Source organism: Eleutherodactylus coqui, chromosome 6, assembly GCF_035609145.1.
Source record: "Eleutherodactylus coqui strain aEleCoq1 chromosome 6, aEleCoq1.hap1, whole genome shotgun sequence".
NCBI lineage: Eukaryota > Metazoa > Chordata > Amphibia > Anura > Eleutherodactylidae > Eleutherodactylus > Eleutherodactylus coqui.
This window is the reverse complement of record NC_089842.1, coordinates 59140511-59160221: the sequence shown is the minus strand read 5'-3', so window position 1 is coordinate 59160221 and position 19711 is coordinate 59140511. Positions and strand designations below refer to the sequence as shown.

At 44.7% G+C, this 19711-nt stretch overlaps 1 protein-coding gene across 3 annotated transcripts in view; it reads right to left on the bottom strand.

The window, feature by feature from the left end:
- Positions 1–13003, bottom strand: part of AGRN (agrin) — a 497317-nt gene extending 484314 nt beyond the window's left edge. For all 3 annotated transcript variants that reach the window (XM_066606893.1, XM_066606896.1, XM_066606895.1), the window contains exons 1-2: positions 12675–13003; positions 107–368 (exon numbers count right to left, since the gene is read on the bottom strand). In XM_066606893.1, the coding sequence (XP_066462990.1) occupies positions 107–368; positions 12675–12872 (460 nt within the window). In that variant the 5' untranslated portion in view covers positions 12873–13003. The remainder of the gene's footprint in view (positions 1–106; positions 369–12674) is intronic.
- Positions 13004–19711: the final 6708 nt, after the last annotated feature.

The following is a 19711-nucleotide window of genomic DNA, read 5'->3' as shown; positions in this document are numbered from 1 at the left end:
AGTCCGCTGTATGCCAACAATGAAAGCTGGCACTTATGGTTTATAGTGCTGCTAGGTGCCATATCGGGCCAATTTCTTGTGAGATAAGTACAAATTAGGTACTCACCTTCCACACACAATTCCACTTCTTCCAGATTTCTTAGCGTTATCCTCATCAGACTGGAATTTAACATTAGTTCGTTGCGGTGGAGGGGCCACATGTAGCGGGGGGCGGGGTTGACAAAGAAAATCCTTGTATCTCCAGTGGACACCTGGTTGTCGCAGATAGTGGGGTCTCCAAATCCTCCAACCATCACTTTGTTTCCTCCGTCCAGTAGGATCTCGTTTGTTACAATTTCTCGTCCTTTTAGATATCGCCATACCCTTATCTGAAGTGGGAAACAAGAAAATGTTTAATGTGGATGTAGGCTGACCCTAAAAGAACTGAAGTTATGTATCAGTTAGTCTTATAAGTCAATGACAATACATTGTATCCAGCCCAAAATAAACCATACAAAAAGGAACCTGGAGACTTCTGAGCTGCTCAAGAAGCCTATATAGCAAATTGTGCTCTACAACTAAAACTATCAGCTTGGACTCTCTGGGGCTTATATTCTCATCACTGAGCCCACACCGTCCTTCATGTGGAATAGCGGTGAGCAAACTTTTGAAAAGTTCTGTTTAGCCAATTCACAAAACTTTGGAAAAAAGTTTGGTTTGAACCGAACCTGAACTTTATCAAAATTGCTAAAGCTGATGTATTACACTGTCTAAGAACCATAAGAGCACCTCATCCTTCTCCTCCTTCTTTATAAATGTGATTATTATGAAGAAGAAAGAAACCCACACAAACACAGGGATAATATACAAGCTAGAAGTAGGAAGAGGATGTGAAGATGGAAGAGGGGGAGAAGGTGGAAAGGAAGGAGAAGGAGGAGAAGACGGAAGAGGAGGAGAAGACGGAAGAGGAGGAGAAGACGGAAGAGGAGGAGAAGGAGGAAGAGGCGGAGAAGGAGGAAGAGGAGGAAAAGGAGGAAGAGGAGGAAAAGGAAGAAGAGGAGGAGAAGATGGAAGAGGAGGCAAAGACGGAAGAGGAGGCGAAGACGGAAGAGGAGGCGAAGACGGAAGAGGAGGCGAAGACGGAAGAGGAGGAGAAGGTGAAAGAGGAGGAGAAGGTGAAAGAGGAGGGGAAGGTGAAAGAGGAGGGGAAGGTGAAAGAGGAGGGGAAGGTGGAAGAGGAGGAGAAGGAGGAAGAGAAGACAGAGGAGGAGAAGAAGATTGAGGAGAAGGAGAAGATGGAGGAGGAGGAGAAGATGGAGGAGGAGAAGATGGAAGAGGAGGAGAAAGAGGAAGAGGAGGAGAAGGAGGTATAGAAGGAAGGGGGAGGGAGGAAGAGGAAGAGAAGGAGGAAGAGTAGCAGGAAGAGAAGAAGGTGTTTTTTTTCCTTATGGACATGTTTTTCCTAGAAGCATTAGTTTCTGCTATACTACATGGTGGCAAATAAGTCCATAGTGTAGACCTATAGAATCTCACTTTGCCATCATAAAGGATCCATGCTCAAGATAATGCCATGTGTATGGGCCCTTACCCAAAGAAGGCTCTGGGAAGGGCTGCCTGTGAAGATAGCCTTAGAAAATCTCTCTCCGGATATATACATTGTGGAGTCAATGTGTAGCCAGTGCTAGGGAACATCTGTTATGTTTTCTTGACCTGTTTAACTTGTACACAAAAAAATCTTTAAAGTATTCATATGCTTTTTGTTATGGAGAGGAAGTCAATGTAACATTAGATTCTAAGTATTATATCATTCTAAATAGTACTAAATACACCCAGGTGACCTCCATGGCAATATCAAGTAGGTAATGCTATACAAACAGCACAAAGTGAAGCAGAAATATCCACCAATTCGGGCAGGTACAAAGAGTTCAGAAGAACCACATGTCATCCAATGTACGCCGAGCATATGTCAGAAATGTCTAAGGTGGGAAAACCACTTCACCTGATTTCCCCAACTACGGACTGTAAATATGGAGCACAATTTAGAAATCACCCTGGTCCAGAGCCTTAGAACGGGAAGAGGCAAGGTCTGCATAGTGTTACAAACACTCCATATACACTGAAGGCCACCTTATTAGAGGCACTGGTCCCTTCATAATTGGAGCTTCCCTGTACGGAAATTAGACCCGTAACTCTGAAGTCCAACATAAAATCAAGTGAGAAAGGGCCTTTTTATACTGGACAATTGTTGGGCACTTCAGCAACCAATGGTCGTCCCAGCTGTAAATCACTATGATCGCTCAGTGCATTGAGGTGGAGCAGCCTGGGCATTTCTCCAGCCGCTAGCCTCCATTCACAGTCACCAGGCGGTTCTAAGATGAAGGATTGCCCGGTTACATGGACCGATCCTCCTTTGATGCCTGCAGAAACTGAACAATGAACAAAATTATTGATAATCGCTCATTCGCTGCCGGCATTCACACTGAACAATTATCATTCAGATTCCCACAATCCAGTGCGATGCTCCATGATTATCGTTCAGTGTAAAAGTGCCCTAAGTTTTACGTGGATCAGTTTCAGTGTGACTCCACATTGGAATGGGGAAGCCCAATGATTGAGGAACTTTCATTGAGACCTGGTCATCGTTGCTAGACTAGCCAGGGCCAGGATTTCATCCACTGCCAACATTGTGGTGTTCTCTCCTACAACAGTATACAGAGATTGGTGTGATAGAGCAAAAACATCCAGCCAAAGGGGATCCTGAGGACATAAACTACATCTTGTTGATAACAGGGATCAGAAGAGGATGTCAAGAATAAAAAAATGGACACGGGAGTGTTATCATTGCCCTTGTCAAAGGGGCAGGGTAACACCCAGGAGGAATAACAGAGGAACGGCACGCCACAGAAATCTAAGGAAAGACTCTCCAGAATTCTTATTTCATGGGAAATGCAATTATCTACTAAAATCTGTCCGTGGAGCTGACAGGTCCTCTTTAAATACAGCTGGCCTCTCCTTATTTCTAGGCCAAGGACATGGGATTGTGCAGCTCTGTCCACAGAGGCTCCGAGCATTTCTTATTTATAAAGTTATATTTGGAGTTTGATTCAGAGAGCATACTGAGTGAAGAAGAATTAATTGGTGTCAGAAAACAGGCATAAAAACAGTATAAATAATAAAAGGGCAACGACAACGGATAAATAACAAAGCATAGCAAAACTTCCAGACTGTATTAAAGCAGAATGACAAATATGCATGGGTCATACATTGTTACCATCTGTCCTACGATGCATATTTTGTATCAATGAGTGTGGATTGTGCTCACAACTCCAGCAACCAGCCTACGGCATCAACCAGTGGTTCATCACTAAAGGAAAACATTGCAAATAGCATTGACTGAAGGGGTTGTTCACTTCTGAACCATTGATGACTGTCCTTAGGATGTGTACAAAGCTGGAAGCAGACAGTACTATACACGGTGAGGTGGCCCAGGTTGGTTTTGAAGGTACTGTTCCATTAATGTGACCCTCCAAATTTAGGACAAAATTCTCTGCCCGGACATGCAGTTGTTTTTCTTTGTGGCCCCTCTGATCCACTGGTTCCATTTCTTGTTTTTGGCTGTCCAAGATGGCTGACGTAATCTCCAGTCTACCTAATCCACCCAGCGCATTTGTAATGTTAGACTACTAATGTGCTATATCTGCTGTCTGATTGGCCGAAGCTGCTCACGTGATCAGCACTTGCCAATTAGAGAGAAGTGTAGTGTGCATTAGGTAGCTAGAAAATTGTTGTAGCCCTCTTGGACAAATGAAAACAGGGCCCGAGAACTGGAGAAGAACAACTGCAGGTAGTCTACCCTCTCCTGTACCGGGACAGAATTTTGTCCTAAAATCAGAGGGTTGCTTTAAATTCAATGGGATTGGTGCCTTCTATACTAACCCAGGCCTCTGCCAAGCGTAGGGAGCTGTCAGCTTCCATCTCTGTACACACTGACAGTACCCCGGTGAATAGCTGATCACCAGGGGTCCAATGGTAAACCCCAATCAATCAAATGAGGGTAGGTCATCACTACTTTAAAAGTGCACAAGTCCTTTAGGCCTCATGTCCACGGGGACAGATCCGCAGTGGGTCACCCGCACACATGATCCGCACCCCATAGGGATGCATTGGACACCTGCAGGTAATTAAATACCTACGGATGTCATTTTCCCCTGAGGCGCGGATTGCGTGTGCGGGAAAACACCCGCAGCATGCTCCATTTCTGTGCGGGTCTTCCGCGCAGACGGCTCCCGCAGCCTTCTATTGAAGTCTATGGAAGCCGTCCGGATCTGCGGCACACCGGTGTGCCGAACTCATCCGCCGGGCCGGAGAAAGAAGATCCGGCCGCGACGGAGGGAAGATCTGCAGCGTCCAGACAGGTAAGTAATTCTTTTTAGGCATTATGTCCGCGGGAAAGGAGGGACCCGCTGCGGGATTCTGCATGAAGAATCCGCGGCGGCCTGATTTTCTCTGTGGACATGAGGCCTTAAAACATCAACAATTTTGTGTTTGTAGCTCCTGTGCAGACCTATGGATCTCCGCGGTTACAGACCATAAACAAATTATGCAAATAATTTGATTGTGCATTCATGTGTAACTCTTTCCAGACAGCTTATCTTGATCTAATACTCTGTGTATCATCAATCTGGTAATATACTTTCATCAAAAATTTAGTTGATAAGCCACTGTAAATCAGGTTTGAAGTGCAGTCCCTCTGCAATCCACTGTCTGTTGTTAGATATTGAGCTTCTGTAGTAACTGGGATACTCAGAAATTTGCTTAACTGCAGGGGAGGGGCTGTCTTCACAGGCTCACTGTCCTGCAATCAGAGGCTGACAGAACCACAGACACAGTGTCTGCAATCTCCACAATCTTTGTTTCTCCTGCTGTTACAGCACATATGTGTGTCTGTGTGTACACATTATATTGGGTTTAATAGCTATTTGACCAGAATGTTTGTGAATGCCCAGCTCCTACAATTGTTGAGGAACAGTAGAGGGATGGGCATTCAGATCCTTCCTTCCTGCTGATTGGGTTAGCATGGGAAGGGAAAAGAAGTACAGGACAGTGAACTATTTGCAGATGGCTCGGCTTGCGACAAGCCTCTTGTCTGAAAGTTGATTGCAAAGAACAGGAGAGCAGAAAAATGGGAAAGACCATCTGCAAATCAAAACTAAAAAACATGAAGCATTGTGCAAACAGCAACAAATGAGCGGGTGAGGAGAAACTGGTATATTTTAGAAAACGTGTTGAAAACTCAGGTGTATTTTAAGGCTTTGAAGCTATGCAAACAAGTTGGTTAAAAAAGTGCAATTCTCTGTTTAACTAACTGGATTGCACTGACGTATGTTTACTTTAAGATGTTGGGTCGATGAATGAACATGACAGAGACATGTTTTTAAATCTCCTAAAGCAACATATGTGACTTTATATTCAGAAAATATATGGATCAACAGACCTACCTGTTAGGCTGTGCTGCTGGGACCTGTATTACTATGGTTTCTAGGAGCTCAAGCCCACAGGTGTGGAATGATTGAGTTGGCTGGGCGTGGTGATTTCCTGCTAGCCGATCACCCGGATCTTTGCTCACATATATACCCAGCTCCTGTCAATGTCTGTTTGTTTGATGTTCAGGGTGAGCAGTCATGTATCCTTGTCTGTTGCAGCTTACTGTGTGTTTGGTGTCTTGTTGGTTCATGTTTGTTCTTACGTTTATTTTCTGTCAATTGTATGTCAGTTTGTCTCTGCTTTGTCCGGCTGATTCATTTGTCATTTCTGGGCTAGGGTGGCCCTTAGGGTCCTCTGGTACATGTTGTTTTGCTAGTGTAGGGACCCGCAAGACATCAAGGAGCCTTGACCGTGGCTTGCGGGCTTAAGTATTTTGGCCAATATACGAACCAATACCTCGTACTTTTATAGCTATAGCATCTGCTTATGTGTACAGGTATGCATTGGTGAGTGTTTTGGTCCGTTTTAGGTCCCTGTGTTTGTGTTATATCCCCATTTTTTGGGCACGTTCGTGTGGGCCCTGTTATTGTTTTCCCACACGAACGTAACACTACTGTAGTTTCAGGCAAATTTTCTGGTATATTTACCCTGAAGAGGGGATAGTGAACAGCTCTAAAAGACTTAATAAATAAATGGGCCACTGTTGGGCAGATCAAAGTGCATTTTGTAAAAGCGGTGGGGCTCATTAATTTCCTTCCATAAATCTTAGTAAAAGTGACAAAAGGGTCACAATGCTACTGCATTCATCACTGAGTTAATGTTTGCACTCTGTAAACAGTATTTTGTCCTCTGCCTGCCCGGTATCAATGACCTTCACAACCTTTATTGAATGATACCCAAACATGTAAGATTAATGTCGTCTATATATTCGCAATGCTGACAGCTCCAGAGGACCATCCAATATGCATGGGAGTATCCTGACTTTTTCCTGACGGCAGATGTTGAGGACGGGAAAGATCAGACTGTTAGATGTCAACATTCCTGATCCTTTTGTTCTCCAGAGAGATAAGTCGCTACCAGAAGTGTCTTTCTCCCCATGTGTAACATATGCATGTTTGGGCAAGCATGTGCATGTGTATGGGAAGAGGATAGAAGGAAGAGCTGACAGCCATCTATTGAGATAGGTCCTCATGGGCGATAAACCTATCCCCCTTCCCCACGTGCATCTTTTCGTAAATTTGCAGAAAATCACTATCTCCACATTTCAAAAGCCATAACTTTTTTATTTTTCCATCAACCTGGCCATATGAGGGTCTGTTTCTAGCGCGGCGAGCTGTCGTTTCTATCGGTACAAATTTTGGGGTACATATAATGTATTGTAAAATTTCCATTACATGTTTTGTAGGGCAGGAAGCAAAAACACCTGAATTCTGCTATTTCTTCCCGCAGTGTTAATCATGCAGAATGAATGACTTGATACATTTTTTCCTGCGGGTTGTTACGATTACGGTGATTCTAAAATATCTTTTTTTGCCCTTTTTCCAGTTTTGCTCAATAAAACCCCTTTTTTAAATTTTTTTGCACCACTGCATTCGAAGTCCTGTAACTTTTTTACTTTTCCATGCATGGAGCGCAGGGAGGGCTTATTTTTGTGTGACAAATTGTGATTTTTATTGCCACTATTTTGGGGTACATTTGGCTTTTTTATCACCTTTATTGTGTTTTTTTTTTTGCTGTACAGGATAAAAAGTGTGTTTAATTTATTGCACAGTTTGTTACGAATGCGACAATATCAAACATGGGGTAATTTCCTTTTTTTTTTAAAAAAGGAGGGGAAAGTGCACAAAAAGTTGTTTGCTTTACCATTTTTATTTTATTTTTTGCTTACATTCTTTTAATATCCCTGCAGGGGACTTGAACCTGCAATCATATGACCGTTATGATAATACATTTCAGTAGATCGTTATTCATAGCGATCATAGGCCACGGCAACCCATCAACCCTTGGCGATTACATTGAGGAGGACTGATGACATCACAGAGAGAGAGAGCCCTTCCTATGTGAACCCTTTTACATGGCATGGTCAACATTAATTGCAGCATGTAGGTGCTTAACAGCGGGAATCTGGGTGTCAGTGACAGCCGACTCTTGCTGCGGATGGTACATCCATAGGATGTAAGTTTATGTCCCTTCTCTAAAACGTTATTCAACAGATAAACAGGCGCTTACTCATCAGCTACTCCCATCCTAGTTATCAGCATGCTGAGCCCCATAGCAAACTCCTTTTATCCGCACTTTCTCCAAGACGTCGCAACGCTCATGTATAGTTCAGAAAATCTGCTAGAACCAAAACACAAAAGTCTCTGGGGTGTAAGGTAAGAGGCGGCGCAGAGACATAACCTACTGCTCCGAGGCCCCTATTCCAAGTGTGTCCTCAGGTAACGAGGCCTGGGTGCAGCTGGCATCTCGGCAGCATCTATAATTATGTAACCGGTTGCGGGTGGTTGTGCGACACAAGTTCAGGATGGCGCGCCAATGACAGACAAAGGCATCACGTTTTTACAAAAAAAAAACTTTACTCAATATTAACCCGTTAGAGACCGCAATACGCCTTTTCACTGACCTCACTAATAGGCTTTAAACTTGCCCCTACATCTCTTTAAGGCGATGGTTTGGCTGACTACCGAGAGCCAGGCCAGGCTGCCTTCCGAGAGCCAGGCCCGGCTGACTACTGACAGCCAGGTTCGGCTGACTACCGACAGCCAGGCTCCTGCTCTAACTGCCAGTTGCAGAGAAGCCTCAAATCCTGGCAGTTCAACCCCTTACATGCCACAATCAATAGCAACTACTGCATGTAAGCAGATGACAAGGAGGGGGATCCTTCTGCCATGCATCGGTACTCCTCAATGCGATCGCTAAATACAAGCCCCCATATGTCTCTCGTCAATGAGCTATGGCTCTTGCAGTGTGATGATGAAAATTGGTCCATAAAGGGGTTTCATCATTAGGACATAAGTCCATCCCCCAGCTGGGTTCTGTATAAAAATAAGAAACGAGGGTACACTCACCTCTTCTGGAGTCCCGGTACGCCATTGACAGTTGCTGCATTCGACGCTGACTTCTGGGTAGTCAGGCAATGCAAGCACGTGACTGCTGCGGCCAATCAGAGGCTGTATTGTCATGTCCCCAAATTCCTAGCATCATGGCACCCAAGATATAAGCTCTACTGCTTGGCTGCAGACGGTAACGGGACTCAATACGGGCATAGACCCCATCCTCAAATGCGGCTCATGAGTAGCGCAGTGTTTGTTCCTTCTCGTCCCATAGCATATATTACACAGCCATGCCTCCAAACATATCTAGCCGCCCATATCACACTCTGTTAGCTTACCACTGCAACTTTGTCAAGTCATTTTTATTAAAGGGACAGTGTAGCAAAACTTTAGATAACTTGGAGAAATTTGCTATAAACTTTACAAGATGCTGCATAGATGCTAAACACCAACAGGCAGTCACTTGTAACACTATGGCTGCCCACCTATAAGTACATTCACCATGAAGGCCATCTGCTTCATGGAGTCTATTAACCTTTACTCAGCATTGCATTTATCACAGTCTTTACTCTCAATTTTCCTTCACTTCCACTCTCTTAACTCTGGAATGTCAGTTATCTGCTTAGTGAATGTTGTATGCTAACTACTCTGATGGACAACGCAGCGCACCGACCACACACCGCTTATGCAATACACAAACCAGGCCCATAGCAAGTGTTATCACCAACTGTGCATAGCATTGGGATAACTGGCGTGCCCCGATGATACAACTTAATGGAGTACTGCAAGAGCATTTACCCAATACTGATATAACAGTAAGTGAGAAAGTACACTGGCTGTAAATGTCCCCGTGAATCAGGCTGTCACCACGTCGTAATGAAGAGTAGTGGATACAGGAGCGAAGACGGGTATGGCCAAGAGAATGCAATGGCGGGTTATTGGTGGCCATTCCAGGTACACTTGGGGCCTTCCTCACCGGATGGAATATTCAACACCACAATCCATTAAGGGTTAAATGCCTGGAATACTCCTTTAATTTGACTCTCTCCTCTCCCGCTTCAGACATTTCATTGAGATACTCAGAAGGTCACATTGGTGGAGATCTGAGGTGGATGTTCTCTGTAAGCTCTGATGCATAACTTGAAGCTCCTGGGCTCCAATGTAAAACTTGAAACTGGGACCCTGAGCTATGTTTTTGTTTTGGGTCCCCTCAACTTCAAGGCTCTGGTGCGAGCACTACCTCTTCACAACTGTCACGCCCCAACTCAGAATGAGAGGACTTACATTAAGGACTCCAACCAAATCAATGTAGTCTATGGTGCTTTCTAATTTACAGAAACTTCTGTTTAGACCCACTAACATTCTGAACTTCAGTATATGAATGCCAGCAATGATCCTCAAGATCAGTGAGGGTCCGCTGATCCCCACGATCAGCTGACTAAAGTAACAGCAGCACTCAGGTGAGCGCACTGTCATTTCAGTCCATACCAGGCACAGTGCCATACATTGTATAGTGGCTGTGCCTGGTATTGTAGCTGAGTTCAGTTCACTTGAATGGGACTGAGCTGATCTCAAATCATGTGAGCAATGAACGTGATGTCACCTACCTGAGAAGAGGCCGTAGCACTTACCTGAGGGCCACGGCCTCCTCAATTAGCTGATCAATGTGGATCCCAAGTGAAGACCTGAAGACCGATCAACTATTGATGACCTATTCTAAGAATCGGTCAACAATAGTTCAGTCCTGAAAAAAACTTTAATTTAATCACAAATTCCATTCTAAGCCTACATTGCTGATTTCTGTTAAAATCCAGGACAAACTAGCGCTATAGACAATGGGATCTGTCATGTGACAGATTCAGCATTTCCGGTTTTACCGTTGTCCGGTTTAGCCCTAAGAGCTGAATAAAATAAGTGGCAGCGTGAATAAGCCCTTATGTGTTATAAGTAAAATAGGCGGTATCTGAAATTTGGCTAAAGTAAGTCCACGACTTCACAAGACTTCTTTCTCGGACTTCAGATCACTTCACACCATAAACTACTGATGTTACATACTGCAGGGGTACATGGGGGGGGCTTTCAAAGCAACTTCCATCAGTCATGAGATACAATATACCACTTCAAAGCTTTCTTTAGTGAACGCCTTTGCTTCTCTTCTTTGAAAAACTTCACCGATGAAACCCTTAATTCTGGTCTAATTTGTACCCTAGCCCGGGACTCATTAGGACACTCAGCAGCTATTAAATCCCTTTAGGTTTCCTATTGATTTGTAATGTATTAGTGACGAGAACCAACTTGTTTTCCCAAAGCAATAAATCTTCCCAGTTACTAAATCTTTGCAATGGCAAGCATGCACGGACACATTCCTTCATGGCTGCAATGGGTTAAGTCCGCTGTAATCTTTCAGACATGAGTTCTGAACGGATCAAGAATTTCAACTAAGGTCTTAAAAACTTTGGGAAGAAAGAAAAAAAAAAAGGCAGCCTGAGGCCGGGAATTCAATAAGAGCAAGTGTTGATAATATGAAGCTTCTGCACTAGGTGCACTTATAAAGCAGGCACTTCTCTACATACTTCTGAAACCCTAATAACAGGCTGCGCGGCGGGAAGAGATGAGGGACAGAAATCCTTTACTTTAAACGTTCCGCTGGCTAAAAATATCAAAATTACATGCTTCTCTGCAGAAGCACAACAGAAAACACATGTTCACGCTGCTCTAAAGTGCTGGGAGAGCTTATCGATGCTATTAACGAGGCTCGGAACAACTCAATTATTGGACCATTGGTACTTTTATACTCCATGAATGGAAGCGAAGAAGCCGGGTAGGAAGGGTTAAATCCATCCAGAAGGAGGGGCCAGGAGGTGAGGCCACCTTTTGAACTACTGGTAAGCTATGAAACCAAATGACGGAGCGGTACGGATGTAGCAATCGTTAACATGACTGGCATATTGTGATAAGTCAATTTACAGCCATGTAGTATACTGCGGTTAACTTATCATAATGCATTAAAATGGGTTGTATTAAATTAGAAGTTATCGCCTATGTACAGGATAGGGAGTAACTCGCTGATCAGTGGGGGTCTCATTTCTGATCTCAAGAACATGCTCCATTCAGTCTCCTCCTCACTGCGGGGGGTGCAGTAAAAAGGACAGTGGATCTCGAGATAGTAGTGAGACCCCCACCGATCAGCAAATCATCCCCTATCCTAACTTCTAATTTGACGCAACCCCTTTAAATTATCAAGTCAATGTTTGCTACATCTGTACATGCATCTAAACATATAAACTCCGGTCGGTCAATGAGATACATAGTATTACACGTAATGACATGCTGGTACTACTACTACTATATGGTGCCACCGAAAAGTGCTCTGGTGACTAAAGTAAGGGGGGCAGGATTGTTCTTAGGTTCTGTTCCCTGCTTGCGATGACAATGATTTATAACTTTGTTACAATTTATCATCTTTCCCTCTGTAGACCTCTCCCCCTACAGAATCGCCTTTTCTGTAAGCCCTCCACCTGCTCAAGCAAACTTTTTCTTTGTATTGACGACAATGAAAGGGCCTCCAGGTCAAAAGGAAACTTTAGGCTTATCCGCTGTTCCCAGGACAAGGGGACATGATCCTGGAGCCACGGTATCATCCATTGCCATTCTTTCTAAGCCTTAGGCTACAATGTAATTAAACCCGATTCGGCCAGGTGGAAAGTATCCGCAATATCTTATACATTACATTAGAAGGCATTCACATTATCATCAACGCCGTCACAAAGATGCCATCAGATTGGCAGCTAGACAAGGATGGAGTTCTTTCACATCACGCCGAACCCTATATAGATGGCACGCACAGCAACAAGTGCTTTATCTCTACCGTATCGGTTTTCCCAGGATGATACATTTCTCATTCAAACTTTCAAAACCTAAAAAGAATATTTAATGAGATGTAATAATATCTTGTGTGCCTTAACCTCGCCGGTGCAACACTCCGGCAATGAGGAAGAGCTGGTAGCCATGTGCCCTTCAGTTGGCTGCTGTCACAGACAATTGTGGCTATGGTTACTAGATCGTAGTAATCTAATCGCCCAATTTTAGGAGTTCGGTGAAGTTTGAACGCCCTGACCCCGGTAAACCCTAGTACGAGAGTGGGTGCCCCACTTTTACCTTGCATGAGTAGGTGTGGTGCACAGGGTCCACATTTAGAATCTCCTCCACTGTCCCGGTGAGCACAATATTTGCCTCCTCTTCTCTCTTTTCCAACTCTCTCTCAGGACAATGTCCCCGACTGTTTCCGAGAAGCACAGCTACCAGTACTGCTAAAGTCCACGCAGGCATGGCTGAAGCCCTCCACCTTCTCCCCATGTCCAGAGGGAAGAAGGGCGCATCCAAAGCAAAAAGGAGAAGGAGGAGAAGGTGAGGGCAGCTCACCAAAATGTGCACTGATACAAGGGCTTCCCCCTGGCTCTGCTGCTGGAACAGCAAGGAAAACCTTTCCACTTAGAGCGAAAAGACAAACCCACTCAGGAGGAGGGGGAGGGGGAGGGAGGAGATATTAGTGCTACTCTGCAAGGGGAGCAATGTGAGGTCTTCTTCACAAGGGCTGGTAGAGGGGGGGATTTGCATGCAATCTGAATTGCTGATAAGCCCAAGGAGGGGTGGCAGTGTTGGCTCCCTCCTACTGTATCTGATTCATTTCCACTTCTGTTTCCTTAATGTATAGCTCTTAGGGGAAAAAAGTGTAGCAAAACGCCACCTCCAGGAAATGCGGCTCAAATCAGGTTAATGGATAATCGGGAGCACAACGTGATCCGCCTGTTAAAGGTGCACATGCAACAATGCCGTTGTTGCAAGTGAAGCCCTTTCTGAATAGGTTGGCTTGGATCCCAGCGCTCAAGAGACTGCATTGGGAGGAAGAATAGTGAAGAAGGGCACTTTGTATCTGCACTGCAGGCATGCATTCAATAGGGATGATGGCGGATGGAAAAGCATCACGTCCACCTTCCAAAAAAAAGAGGATTTTTCTATAAATGTGTACATCAAACTACAAATTATGATCAGAAGTCATTTAGGCTACAATCAGAAAGCTAGTTTGCAATTTCTGGATGGTCTCCAGTTCCCTCCCAAATAACAAAAACATATCTGGCATCCCATGAAATTGGCCTTAAACTGGCCAGACACATTAGATGTCAATCGCCTGCACCCCTCGGCAGGATCAGCCAATCCTCGAATGTCTTGGGGGCCTACTGACTCCACAGCAGATGTGGGGGGACATGAGGATTAAGCCATATCTCCCAAGTGGCCTTCTTTTGACCCAAGTTCCTCTTCGGCCCTGGAGGTTACTCTCACACATGCGCTTTTTACCGTGGTGTTTTGAACACCGCGATAATCGTGGTATAATGCTCCCATTGAGTTCAATGGGGCCTCGCAGATATGCGCTTGAGCGTGCTGTTTTCTATCCTTGGTCCTTATAATCCTTGGAAGTAGATTTGCATTAATAAACTGGCGGTGTTGCTCCATAAAGCATCTCTATGGTTCCTAACTGCATATTAGACCCCAATTTACATATTATTCCTTCATTTGGTGCCATTTAGATTTAAAAAAAATGTTTATATTCCAATGATTTTTGTGCTAATATTTCAATTAAAAGCATTCAAGTGTATAGCTGCGGATGGAAAAATGGATCCATCACACGATGAACCATAAGGGCTCTCACAGGAGTGCGTATTGCTGCACGCCGCAGGCATATCTCACAATCACATGCGTACTCGCTGCGTGCCGACAATCCCCACACACTATCTTGGCGTGTACGCGCGCATGCCATGACCTCTTTGGCAAGCTTTGTGTGAGAGGCATAGTTGACAGAGATCGGAGCGCTCAACCTTGGTGGATGTACATGAGGGTATTGGACGGAATGGCGAGTATTCGGAACACCGCTTTATAATGCATATGGGCAGCCTAAGGCCTTATTCACGTGAGCGTTTTTACGCAGCTAATGTAGACATGGCCGTGTGAAGCATTGGATTCCCATGGCCGATTATATATATTAGCCATGTAAAAATGCCCGGCGGCGAAGATAGGAAATTGGCGGCCAAGTACGCCGCCGATGTCTTGACGCGGCTGGAAAAGATAGGTCTTGCATTATCGTTCAGCTACGATCAGCCGGCAGCTCCCAGAGGCTTCTGCCAGCAAAGGGATGGGGAGGGAGTTTAGCAGCGGCTAGCACTGCTAAACCATCTCAGGTGGCTCTATTGAGCCAGTTGAAGTACTTATGCCAGCCGAAGGAATTTTAGGTTGTGGCGTATATACTCTGCACCCAGCCGTGTGAATGAGCGAGGAAACGTGAGATTTAGTTGCGAATTGGTCGCGGATGTTTCTTGTTTATGCAACTTTCAGCCACAGTGCGGGTGGATGAAAGTTGCAACACTTGTGTGGAAGAGGCTTTCGGATGCCTTCAAACAAGCGTATGCACAAATACACTGGCCTCAGCGCAACCGAGACACGCTACGAGCAAGGGTGATGAGGTTGGTTTGCATGTGTATCTTTGCACAGTACTGTACTTTTTACGCATGCAAAGCCAGTTCCCACACGCTCAACACACTCCTTCTGTGATCTATGAGGCTATGTGATATTTTCCTTGCAGAATTGCGCAGCATATAGTACATTTGTGTGCATATGGAATGCGTATTTGCGCACCTTCCATAGACTTCTATGGGGCCCTCAGTGTGCAAATCCGCAGGAAAATAGAGCAGCAGCTTTTTCTTTGTGCACATGGAATGCGTGCCCCTACCAGGCTCATGAGTACAAGTCCATCGACACGAATGGGGTCTATTCTCAGCACAAATATGGTCGTCTGAAGATGCCCTTAGGGCCCTTTTACACGCACAATTGATCGCCAACTGAACGACGAGTCAGTCCTTAACATTCAAATGACATCTGATTACATTCAGGTGAAAGTCTGTCCTGCCTGGGCAAGAATGACCGATGTCTGTTTATACAGCCTGAGTATTCATCTATTAATGATCATTGTTATGTTCGCATTAAAGATGCAATCAGCGACAGATGAGCCAATTATCGCCCGTCACTCCGCCGTCGCACTCGTTTACATTGCGCACTGATTGGGAAGTTTTGCTTGGATCTAAAGATTTTTTGCATGATAATTTCCCCATGTAAAAAGCCCCGTCAGTATTTGCAGGAGTGCGAGCAAATGATACTGACTGCGGGGAAGTTAAGGCCTCTCACATGGCCATTGTGATTTTCGTTCGCCCGCATCGCGGCTGAAAATCACATGAACCAAAGAAAAGGGCAACCAAGTCGCAGCTAAATCTCCTGTTTTCTCACCCATTCAGATGGCCGGGCTGCGGCATATATACACCGCAGACCGGAATTCTGTGGGCTGGGGACAGAGACCTTAGCACTGTTAAAGTCTTTCACTCCCCCTCCCTTTGCCAGCTGATTGTGGCAATAGAAGCTCCCATAGAAGCCTATGGGAGCTGCCGGCAAAGAGGGGGGAGGGACTTTAGCAGCGCTTGCCATGCTAATTTCCCTCCCCTCTCTCCCCAGCCTATGGGAGCTGCTGGCAAGGGGAGGGGGAGGGAATTTAGCAATGCATGCCACTGCTCAACTCCCTCCACCTCCCTCCTCCTCCTCCCCTTTTCTGACAGCTCTCATAGGCTCCTATAGGAGTCCATGGGAATAGTCTGGTTATTCCAGCAAAAAAATAGTCCTATCTTTTCTGGCGCGCGTAAAAGCGGTACCGTATGCGCTATCTTTTCCGGCTGGCCGATTTTACGTGCCTGAAAATCGCCCATCTGAAGGATGCTTTGGAATCCAAAGCTTCAGATGGTCACGATATTCGGCCGGCGTTTTATTGCAGCAAAATAGCCACGATCAGAGGCGTAACTTGAAGCTCCCGGGCCCCGATGCAAAACTTATAACAGGACCCCCAACAATAATGCTTTACTTCAGAGGCGTAACTTGAAGCTTCTGGGCCCCAATGCAAAACCTGTAGCAGGGCCCCCAACTATAATGCTTTATTCATAGTACTGGGCTCCTTATATGGAGAAGAGAGGCCTTATGGGCCCCCTAAGGCTCCTGGGCCCGGGTGCAACTGCATCCCCTGCATCCCCTATAGTTACACCTCTGGCCATGATAAAAGCGCTCGTGTGAAGGAGGCCTAAGAGGTGGTTCAGTGCCACTTTCCCCTCCTGGACACTCTTGGTTTTGCAAATTGGGGACGTCACTGAGAGTTTTTCAGTATGGAGATGAGGAACTGATCACTGGATGGGGAGGAAATGATCCCAGTCCTGCTGCTCCTCCAGGGAAAAACATGATGCACCATCATTAGCCAAAGTGACAACTTCTCCTCAGGTGGCAACTTTTTTGATGGCAAGAAAGCAGAATGTTGACAACCACACAGTCCATGCCCGCAATTCCCCAACAAATTAGGTTGCTGGCATAATGGGGAAGCTTCAGTGAAACAATGTTCTTTGCTGTGAACATTTTGCTCACTTTTGTGCTTTGAAGTATAATGAAGAACCTTTCCGTAGTCACATATGCTCCATTCTGGATATTTACGATGAGCTTAGAAGCACACAGTGAAATTTAGGCAAGGTGTCCGATCCACCGCAGAGGGATTGACAAAACAGATGTAGACAACTAATAGCTTTTACAAATGTATGCACGTTTTCAAATATTTGACTTGCCAACAGAGGGCGCACTGTAGTATATCAGCAGCAGCTCTATGGATTTTCAGTAAAGCAGCACATACCACATACTTAAAGGGGTTGTCCATTTGTAAAATATCAATGATCCATCCTCATGTCTATCCTGGGACCCCAATGTTCAGATGTTTACGAGCCTAATATGTTTGCGCACTGAGACAATTTCTGCAGAAGGCATATAGCACTGTTCTCACTGTAGTGGCCAGACTTGGTATTGCAGGCCATGTTATCACTGAAATGAATGGGAACTTAACCTGTAATACCAAGCCTGGCCACTACAATAAGAATGGAGCTGCAGAAATCAGCTCAGTGTCTGAGAGCATGGACCTAGAAAACAGTTGATTGATGGGGTTCCTGGTGAAGTATCCTTCATCGGTCTATTGATGACCTACTACCCTGAGAATAGGCCATTGATAATTTACAAATGGACATCCCCTTTCAAGCAAGTCCTACATTCATGGCATCTTAGATTATATGAGTGTCATAAAAATGTAACATCTGATAATATGAGAATCTGCGCCCCACTGGACAGCACAGTAATTGGCATGCAGAGAGTACTTCTTTGTCAGATGGCTCATGACAATATGAGGCAAGGAATGGGTTAAAGAAGAGCAAATGGGGTGCCCACCAAGCAAAAAGACCCAAAACCTCTGTATTCTGGTATCTTCAAGAGGTCCAGAAGTTTCAGTCACCACTGGGCCTCTTCTTTTGGGGAGCTCATAGACTCCAGTTACACATAGAAATACAGTAAACTTCCACACCTCTTTGAGAAGAGCAAGCCCCCTGGAAGACCCTTTTCAGTGCATTTGTGGGTGGTCACCTCAAAGAGATTTGATTGTATAATGTGTTGGCACAATAATGCTATATATTGCTATGTTGGTATAGTTAACCCCTTACTGACAGCCATATGGCTATATATGTCCTAACTGCACATACCCCAGTTAAGATGCCCGCAGTGGCTATCTGGGACAGCCGGCACCCACCTGCAACAGTCTCAATCAGAGATAGCTTAGATTGCGACTGTTAACACTTTAAATGCTGCTGTCAATTCTGAGAGCAGCACTTAAATGTCCCAAAGGGCCTCACTTCGATAACATTGTGGAGTTGCAAGCCGGGTATTATGGGAATCTGGGTTCTTTTGAAGGCCCCCAAGGCTGCATGATTGTTTGCCTATTAAAACATCCCTATGTCATGTCTGTAATAGGCAGCCTGTTAAAATACAGTATAATGCAGTACCATGGTATTGCATATATTGCATAAGTGATCAAACAATTGCAAGTTCAAGTCCCCTGTGGGGACTAACAAAACAGTAATAATAACTAAAATAAAGTCTTAATCATTACAAAAAGTAAAAAAATATTAAAAGTGAAGAAAAAACCTTTTTGCATCAAAAAACTGAAAAATAAAAAAAAACGGGTATCGCCACATCCATAAGGATCCAAATTATTAAAATGCCATTATTAATCCCCTAAAGTAAACACTGTCAGAAAAAAAATGCAATGCCAGAATTGCACTTTTTGGTCAGCCCGTCTCCAAGAAAAAAATTGAATGAAAAACTAAAAGAAAGATGTTACCAATAAAACCTGCATTCTCAGGGGGGCTCGACAGCCTGGATTTCTCTGAGACATGGCCCCATAGCAGCAGATATGGCTGCAGTGGTGGTAGTTACACTACTGATCAGAAGCAATATCCAAAAAAAAAATTTTCTGAAGGAGTAGTAGATGCTTGGAAGAAGTTTCCAGCAGATGTGGTTGGAAAATTGTCAGTAAGTGAATGTAAGCCTGTCTGACATATACATATATCTAACGTGTGAATAAGAAGGGAAAGGGGACTTGTCATTTGTATAGCGCCAACTTATTCCGCACTGCTTTCAGGTCATTTTTATTATTCATTACCCCCCACCAAGCTCATTTTATCGACCTCAGAAGGACGGAAGGCTGAGTCAACCTTTACCCGGTTACCTGAACCATGTGAACCAAGCTGAACTCGCAACCTTCAGGCCGTGAGCGAGAGCTTAGGACTGCATCCTGCTGCCTTAACACTCTGCGCCATAAGAGGTAATAATACAACAGCAGATTAGGTGGGCCGGGGGTCTATCTCTGTCATGAACTTTCTGAGTTTCTCTATCATGTGTGCCGTAATCTGACAATGGCCAATTGCCCAAAAACATCAGAACTGACATAATGAAAGTTGAGACGCTCCAGACCCCAAATTGCTAAGAAACAGAAGTATCAGACTATCAATAATTCCCTGTAATCCAGCATGAGACAGACTGATCGCAGACTAATAGGCTTTCACCAGTTAGTTCAGTAATACCAAGCAGGTGTTCTGCCATTTTCATGTCATTTTAACACATCCTCTGTCCTTAGTCATCGCAAAATCCACTTACTGTCACTTACTAGAATTACTGTCTATAGCATATCTGCTTATCAGTTTGCAGGACCTAGCCATTATATATGTGAATGTATTGTATATGGTGAG